At 38.8% G+C, this 9,112-nt stretch overlaps 1 protein-coding gene and 1 non-coding gene across 6 annotated transcripts in view; both read left to right on the plus strand.

Annotated features, from left to right (window-relative positions):
* The window catches only part of Snap23 (synaptosome associated protein 23), a 28,464-nt gene extending 19,586 nt beyond the window's left edge, over positions 1 to 8,878 (plus strand). For all 5 annotated transcript variants that reach the window (XM_020170227.2, XM_020170228.2, XM_074065753.1 and 2 more), the window contains 3 exons: positions 4,211 to 4,369; positions 6,322 to 6,466; positions 7,776 to 8,878. In XM_020170227.2, coding sequence (XP_020025816.2) covers positions 4,211 to 4,369; positions 6,322 to 6,466; positions 7,776 to 7,841 — 370 coding nt within the window. In that variant the 3' untranslated portion in view covers positions 7,842 to 8,878. The remainder of the gene's footprint in view (positions 1 to 4,210; positions 4,370 to 6,321; positions 6,467 to 7,775) is intronic.
* LOC141420980 (U6 spliceosomal RNA) lies at positions 4,958 to 5,064 on the plus strand. The gene has a single exon (XR_012445689.1). It is a non-coding gene; the product is annotated as a U6 spliceosomal RNA (small nuclear RNA).
* Positions 8,879 to 9,112: the final 234 nt, after the last annotated feature.

Raw genomic sequence — 9,112 nt, forward strand, 5'->3', positions numbered from 1 at the left:
TTGTGGAAGTTTATGTTGGGTATTTTCTTTCTTTTTAAAAAATTTATTAGCATATTATAGCTATACCAGGGGTACATTGTCACATTTACAAAAGTGCTTAAAATATGTATCTTAGTTAGATTCACCCCTTCCATCTTTCTTCTTATCTCTTCTCCCCCCATTCTTAGTGTGTTGGGTAGTTTTGAGATAGGGTCTCATGAACTATTTGCCTGGGCTGGCTTCGAATTACAAGCCTTCTGATTTCTGCCTCCTGAGTAGCTAAGATTACAGGTGTGAGCCACCAGTGCCTACCTCCAAACTTTCCATTCTTGAAAGAGACATTTAAATGAAAAAAAGTGGTATTGAAAGATGTTAAGATTCCTCAAAACTGACAATGAGGTATAAATCTGCATTTTCAGATAGAGTTCTTAATCTCATTAAAATTTATCACAAATTTGATTAAACATTTTATTAAGACTAGTTTCTTCCTGAAAGTGGCTACAAATACTATTTTATAAAAGAATTCTGTTGCAGTAAGAACATTCTTTCTTATGTAGACTAGAACAACCTAGGCCTCGATGCCATTTATGTAGCCATATTCGGATATACTCTGTTAACTATAGATTGCAAAGCTGGGCTGTATTAGTGAGCCAGAAAACCAAGCATGCTATTGGGTAGTCAGGCATGAATTGTTAACTAAAGGTCAGGTTGGGATTGAAACTTAGTAGGATAGGAGCCTACAAATCCTGTCCAGTTTACCCCTCTTTCTGTGCTAAGACTTTCAAAAACATAATATGTCATTGATCGCCTCATTTCTTCTTTTTGTCTTTTGTTTTTTGCTTTTGAGACAGGGTCTTACAAAATAGCCCAGGCTGGCTTTGAACTTGCAATCCTCCTACCTCAGCCTCCCAAGTGCTGGGATTACAGGTATGTCCCACCATGCCCATATTTTATTAGTCACTTGAATTCCAGCCCTTTCTCTTCCACCTGTTCCACAGCCTGACATCCTAATAAAAGATTCACTTAGGTGTGCTTTAAGCCTGTGATTCAGTCATAAAATGCCTTTGGAACTCAGGTTAATTTCCCACTGGGGAAAAAAAGGTTCCACTTATGTTACCTCAATTCACACTTGTGGATATTGAGCTGGGGGTGTAGCTCAATGATGTAGTACTTACCACAGCACACAGGAGGCCCCAGTAAAATCCTAGCACCACAAACAAAATAACTACCACCACAACAAAAAAAAGCCCTATGATTATTAGTTTTCTGACAGACTAATAAACTAATATATTTTTCTGCTTTAGAATTTTGCCTAGGACCTACCTTAGTGTTTACAAAGAGTACATGTAAATTGGTTCACTGAACTAACAGATTATTATATGAAAATATTCATTAAAAACTACATATCTGCTGGGTGCTGATGGCTTAATGCCTATGATCCTAGCTGCTTGGAATGCTGAGACTAGGGAGGATCATGATTTTAGGTCAGCCCAGGCAAATAGTTCACAAGACCCCAACTCCAAAATAATCTGAACAAAATGGACTGGAGGTGTGGCTCAAGTGGGAGAGCCCCTGCTTTGCAAGTGGGAAGTCCTGAGTTCAAACCCCAGTCCCACCATAAAAAAAGAAACCTACTTCGCATACAACCTACTTTCATCTACATATCCCACCTGTAATCATAGCTACTCAGGAGGCAGAGATCAGAAGGATCACCGTTCAAAACCAACTCCGGCAAATAGTTTATGAGACCCTATCTTGAAAAAGCCCGTCACAAAAAAGGCCTGGTGGAGTGGCTCAAGGTGTAGGCCCTGAGTTCAAACCCAAGTACTGGGAAAAGAAAACCAAAAAACAAAAAATGACATATCCCACCTTGTTCCAGGAAAGATTTAACTTGGCTTATTAATAAAATAAAACAAAACAGAATAAATAGGAAATGTAATGTGAGAACTTAATGTGGAACCAATAAAAGCTCTTTGAGAATTAGCTTTTCAGTATCTATAAACTTTACCTTTGCAGTGCCTTGCACAAAAATGAAGTAATACCCTTTCTCTTATTTTTTCTTTTCTTTTCTCTTTTTTTTGGAGATAATCTTGCTCTATAGCCCAATCTGACCTTGAACTCAGTTGACCTGCCTCCACCTTCCAACCTTCCAAGTGCTAGAATTATAGATATGTACTACTAAGCCCTTCTAAGTAGTACTCTTTCTAGAATTGGTCCACGATCCAGTTCTAGGTTTGCCAAAAGTGAATCCTCATATACCTGTTTAGGAAGGAGCCACTTTTTTTTCCATAGAATTTCTTCTCTGCTCTTGTAATTTTTGTAATTATGAGTTATTAATTAATGTAATAAATCAGAGACCAAGATGATAGCAACATACTCCTTTATTTTTGTTAATAGAAAATTAAAAACTAAAATTTAGTGAAAGCTTGACTAGATCCAGCCAAATAATCAGTAAAACTTACTTTTTGGAAAATGAGTTTTCCACCAGGTGAGATGGTACATGCCAGTAATCCCAGCCCTCAGGACATGGAAGCACAGATCAAGAGTTCAAGGTCATCGAACTCTTATAATGAGAACCTGTCTCAAAAAAATCAGAAAACAAAACAAAAAAACAAAGGATGCTTTCCTAGTCTTGCCAATTGCATTCCATGGTAAAATTCTGGTGTTGATTGAGTTTTGGCTTTAGCAGTTACATATACGAGGCCTTGACTTAGGACCATTTATTTTGTAATGGAGGAAAAAAATAAACTCCTAAATGAAAAAAACCCTATTTTTTTTTAAAACCAGATTTTATAACTGGCAACTAGTTTGGCAAAGGTAGTTACTTATCAGTTGATTGTGCAACTTGGAAATAATCCATTCCTTTTGTTTCATGACACTTTGTTTTTAAAGAAATTCTTTTTAAAAATTTCATGTAAATTGGGTGCTAGTGGCTCACGCCTGTAATCCTACTTACTTTGGAGGCTGAAATCAAAGGATTTTAGGTTGAGGTCAGCTCAGGCAAAAAGAGAGACCTCCCCCCCAATCTCAACCAATTGCTGAGTGGGGTGACATGTGACTGTCAGCCCAAACTACAAGGGAGGCTGAGATTAGCAGGGTTAAGGTTCCAAGGCAGTCTGGGCAAAAAAAAAAGCTTTCGAGACCCCCATCTCAACAGAAAAAAGCTGGGCATGATGGCACATGTCTGTCATCCCAGTGATAGCAAGAAGTATAAATAGGAGGATCACTGTCCAGGCTGGCCCCTATCTCCAGAATAACAGAGCAAAAAGGACTGGAGGCTCAAGTGGTAGAGCAAGAGCAAGGACCCCAGTTCAACCCCCAGTACTGCCTCTTTCCCCCGAAAAACCAACATTTCATGCAGAAGTCCATCTTATAAAAACTGATTAGCTGAGCCAGGCATGGTGGTAATTGTAATCTCAGCACTGAGGCAGGAGTAGAGATTTTGAGACCAGCCTGGGCTGATTTTTAAGATGGCTGAGTCCCCATCTAAAAAATAAAATAAACAGTGTAACTTGGATCAGCTGGAACTATTCTGGTTCTGGTTCTAGTAAGAGCTGGCAAAGAGAGGGGTCAAACTATTCTTTTTTGGCAGTACTGAGGCTTGAATTTAGGGTCTCACACTCGCTAGCCAGGCACTCTATCACTTGAGTCACTCCACTAGCCCTTTTTTGTGTAGGGTATTTTTGAGATAGGGTTTCTTGAACTATTTCCCCAGGCTAGCTTTGAACTATGATCCTCCTGATCTCTGTCTCGTGATGGCTAGGATTACAGGCATGAGCCACCAGTGCCTGGTTTATCAGTTGTCTTATTCTGTCATACCTTATCAACCTCTGAGATGCCTCCAAGAGGAGCCTCTGAAGGCATTCCACAGCACCTTTCCTAAAAGATTTTTTTCTTTGTAGTGTCAGTTAATCTCGTTTCTGGGAAGTGCTACAGGGTGAGGGAGGCTGAAAAAATCAAATAATTGTGTTTTGGAGCTTGCTAACAGCTTAGTGAAAATTTAGTAGAGATAGTATTTGGACCTTTTAAAAACAATTTTATGTTAGTGGGTTTACATAATTCGTCTGTTTCTATCTCATATTGCCATCTCTAGTATAGATAATCTAGTTTTAGCTACATGCAGCTTTTCTGCTAAAGCTTTTTAGGGTCCTCCTTAAGGTAATAAGCACTAATAATTTCATCCCCCTCTTCTGCTTTTACATATGTGTCTATACTCCTCATTCTCATATAGGACGAAGAACTTTGAGTCTGGTAAGGCCTATAAGGCCACATGGGGAGATGGTGGCGACAACTCACCTAGCAATGTAGTATCTAAGCAACCAAGCCGGGTAACAAATGGTCAGCCTCAGCAAACAGCCACCGGAGCAGCCAGCGGTGGATACATTAAACGGTATGACAGCTCCCCCTGCTATTTCTATACCTTTCCTAATGAACGGTCTTAGGGGATTGGCTATAGCTATACATAAAACCTAATTCAACAAATAGAAACACTTTTTTTTTTTGCAGTACTGGGGCTTGAACTCAGGGTCATCACTTGAGCCACTCCACCAGCCCTATTTTTGTAAAAAGTGTTTTGAGATAGGGTCTTGCAAACTGTTTGCCTGGGCTGGCTTCGAACCTCGATCCACCTGATCTCTGCCTTCTGAGTAACTAGGATTACAGGCAGTGAGCCACTGGCACCTGCAAAATAATACTTTTTCTCTCTTGAGACAGGATCTTGCCCAAGAAATCCTCAGACTCGCAGTCATCCTGCCTCAGCCTCCCCAGTCCTGGGATTACAGGCATGTGCCTCTGTGCCGTGCTATTTATTCCTTTTTTAAAATGCATTTTAAAATCTGCCTTCTGACAAAATGTTGACTGTTACTGTAGTTGATGCATGATGGGATTAACTTTTCATTAGATTTTTCAGTACTGTACGTGTTTACTTTTGTAAATAGAAAAAAGTGTTAACAAAATATATCACCAAAGAAGGGATTGGGTGCTTGCTTCAGCAGCACATATACTAAAATTGGAACAATACAGAGAAGATTAGCACGGTCCCTGCACAAAGATGACACATGAATTTGTGAAGCATTCCATATTTAGGGAGAAAGAAAAAAAAAAAACAGGGGTTGGCTGAATTTTTGTAGGATATTTGCACATATGCTCCAGGGCCAGTTAGTAAATATTTCAGGCTGTATAGTTACAATTATTCAACTATGTTATTGGGCGGTAGCAGCCAAAAACAATATATAAACAAATGAGCTTGATGTGCCTACATTGAGTATATTTATTTATTCATTTATTTATTGCTGTGCTGAGGATTGAACCAGGGCCTCCTGCATGCTAGACAGATGCTCTACCATTGAGTCATACCCTTAGCCCCCTTGGCTGTATTTGGATAAAGCTTTATTAGCAGTTTGTTTGAATAAACTTTAAAATCAGAAGGCAGGTCACTGTAATTTCCCATCCTGCTTTAAAGCAGTGGTTCTTCATACTTATGTGTGCATTACAATCACCTGAGGGCTTGTTAAAACACTCCTGGCATGGAGGCTGAGCAGAAGGATCTCTTGAGCCCAAGAGCTTGAGGCCTTTCTGGGCAACTGCAAGACCCCTCTGGGAAACAAAACAAGATGTGCGTGATGGTACGCACCTATAATCCCAGCACTTGGGAGGTGAGGCAGGTGAATTGAGTTCAAGGCCAGTGTAGGCTACCTTGCAAGACCCTGTCCCTGTCTCAGAGGAAAAAAAAAGAAAGAAAAAAGAAAGGAAAACACAGATTCCTAGGTTTACTCACGGTTTCTGATTGAAGATCTGTAATGGAGTGTGAGAATTACCATGTTCTCATGTCTCACGGGTACTTACTTAGTGCTGTTGGGAGTGACACTTTAAGAAAGAAACATTGTTCTAGAGTTGTGTCTTAATCTTCTCTTAACATGGTTTGAAGACACTGTTCCCCTTGATCAGTCTTTGCGTTTTTTTTTTTTTAACTGTAGGATGTTTCTCAAGAATAGTAGCCTACATTCACTTGCTGAGTGTCATTTTGATTTCTTGCTTTTTGTTTATTTTGTGGGGTGGGGGAAAACTGGGGTTTGAACTTGAGACTTTGCACTTGCAAAGCAGGTGCTGTACCATTTGAACTACGTCTCCTGTCCATTTTGCTCCTGTTATTTTGGAGAGGGAGGTGTATCACAAACTATTTACCTGGGCTGGCCAAGAAACATGATCCTCCTGATCTCAGCCTCCCAAGTAGCTAGCATTCACAGGCGTGAGCCACCAGTGTCCGACCTGATTATTTTTATAAACATTAAATCCGTTATAGCGCAATGAAAAGTGCTGAATTAACTTTTGTGTGTGTGATAGTATAACTAATGATGCCAGAGAAGATGAGATGGAAGAGAACCTGACTCAAGTGGGCAGTATCCTGGGAAATCTAAAGAACATGGCCTTGGACATGGGCAATGAAATTGAAGCTCAAAATCGACAAATAGACCGGATCACAGAAAAGGTAAAGCCTTTTATGGCCACAAGACAGCGAGACAGCTAATCAGTAATGGGTTAGTAATGGACAAGATCCTATCCTTACAGGACTTACAGTTGATGACCTAACAGTTCCAATGGAAAAGTGAACACCAGCTCTTCCTGTCTTGTTCATGCAGTTGGCTCATTACGAAACCACAGCTCTGAATGAAATTGTTTTACCTAAACCTTCACACATAAAGCTTAGCATCTACTCTAACCTTTGAGTAGATTCTGAACAGGTGTTAGCTGTTTAGTTTAGTTGTGTTAACTAGTAGTATGGTAGGTAGTAAGTTCCTGTATCCTCATCTCATGAAAGAGTCAAGTAGCAAAAATCAGTTCTGCAGAATAGTCCAGGGTAGATACACAAATAGAGTCATATGTAGTCAAAGGATAATAGTGACTTTTTTTTTGGAGGGGGTACTTTACATTGATACAAAAGATACTGAAAGAGAAAATGTTTTAAGTGTTTAGATGAGTAATGTAAAAGCCATACTTCATTAAAATCTCAGTGTTCTTTAGAGAATGGGGTGAGTTTAAGCTTGGCTGTCTGTGGAATTACTTAAAATGGATATTGGTTTCTAAGATGCTTTCCATGCTGTAATCTGGGTCTAGGCTACATATTACCCATCATTTTAATTTAGATTTTGATGTGGGAGGTAATACATCTGTTCCAAAGATCTTTGAGAAAGTTATTTTAATCTCTCTGGGTCAGACCTAGAGTGGTTATAGATGAGATTCTGTGACTCAAGAGTATTCTTACCATATTTCATTGAATCAGAAATGCCAGCAAAGGGCTGGGCACAGTGGCTTATGCCTGTAATTGCAGCTATTCTGGAAGCTGAGGTGGGAGGAGTTCAAAAAGCCACCCTATCAAAAAATAAAATAAAAAGAGGGAGAGAAAAAAAGAAAAATGCCCACTGATATGATGTATCCCAGTTTTAGACATGTTAAACTATGGGGGAAAAGATGTGCTATTGAATTGATAAAATACTGGTAAGTTCTTCCTGTCACCCCTTTGTCATGTTTATATACCATGGTTTTACCAAATGAATTTCACATTCTGTCATTTCTTATGCGAAATGAGTTTTGTAATGTAACTTCAAGTATATAAGAATTTTCTCAGCATGTTGAATACTCTCATGTATATAAAACTCAGCTTTTTCTAGCCCTGGAGATTGAACCCAGGGCCTTGTAAAGGATGTGCCCTACCACTGAGCTGTTCCCAGCCTAAATTTGACTTTTATTAAAGTAGTTTATCTTGTGATGTAATGCTGATATCTTTTTTTTTTTTTCAGGCCGACACCAACAAAGATCGTATTGACATCGCCAATACCAGAGCAAAGAAACTCATTGACAGCTAAAGATGCTGCTGTGCTTCTTTGCCATTTATTCACTTCTCTAGCTCCTCCTCCTACCTTTTCAGGGCTTGAAACTTTGTCCCCACATTCTTCTAATCAGAGGCAGTGTGGAAGAAGAGCTGAGGAGTAGCAGCCACCCTTTTTTATTTTTTTTAATTTTCTGTTTCTTTTGTGGGTAGACTGCTGGTCATCCTTTCTTAGAGTATTTTCTTTCTCAGTTCATACTCTTAGACTTGTTTCATATATCACATGTAGTGTTTTTCACCCTCTCACTTACTTCACCAGGTTCTTTTGCTTTCAAGAGTTGGAAGCATGGCCAAAGACAGCCATGAAGAAGGTGGCCGTACATGTGGATTTTTTGTTTGGTTTTGGTTTTGTAGTGAGTAAACGGCAAGAGGGGAGGGGTAACAGATGAGGTCACTTACCTCAGTAAAAACTTACAGGCCACAAAACAAAAAGTTGCATAGCCACAGCAAAGATCTACTTGGATTTTGTTTTCAATTTAAATTGCAGTTTTTGCCAAGTAAGAGTAATACTTGGCTTTGGAGCTTTTATATGCAATATTTTTGTCACTTGTCATTATTTTGTAACCTCAGCTCCAAGGAGAATAGAATGAGTTAACATGAGCTTGGTTTCTGAACTATTAGAGATTCGTGTATGTACATGGATTCTGTGATCCCATTTCATATTTCACATGCAAGAATACTTTGTATAAATGAGTAGCTTTTTATTTTCATATTATCAATGGTATCATGATTTCATTAGAGGTTTATTAACCTCATAAATTTGTCATTAGTCTTTGAAAAAATAGTAAATATTTACATGTAACATGAGAATTAAAGCAGGGCTTAAAAATTTTTGTATAAGTTTGACAAAATATATCATGTGAATTCAGATTTACCTCAATGCTAAGAATTATGTTTAGATAGGGAAAAGAAAACTTATTTTTGATCTCAGGTAGAAAAATAGATTGCTTTGAGTTAATATGTAGCTTTAGACATTTAAAAAGAATTTATTCTAACTAAAAGTGGTTTGGAAAATTGTGCCTTTTGTTTAATTATTGATGGTTGCACTATTACTCTTTGCGTTGTCTATTGAACTATATCCAGAATCAAGTCTACGTAGACCCCAAACAGTGTTATGAGAACCTAATCGTCATTTGTCACCTTTAAAAGCTAGCATCTAGCTAGGTGCCGCTGGCTCACACCTGTAATCCTAGTTACTTGGGAGGCAGAAATCAGGAGGGTTGCAGCCCAGGCAAATAGTTTGAGAGA

Source organism: Castor canadensis, chromosome 2, assembly GCF_047511655.1.
Source record: "Castor canadensis chromosome 2, mCasCan1.hap1v2, whole genome shotgun sequence".
Classification (NCBI taxonomy): domain Eukaryota; kingdom Metazoa; phylum Chordata; class Mammalia; order Rodentia; family Castoridae; genus Castor; species Castor canadensis.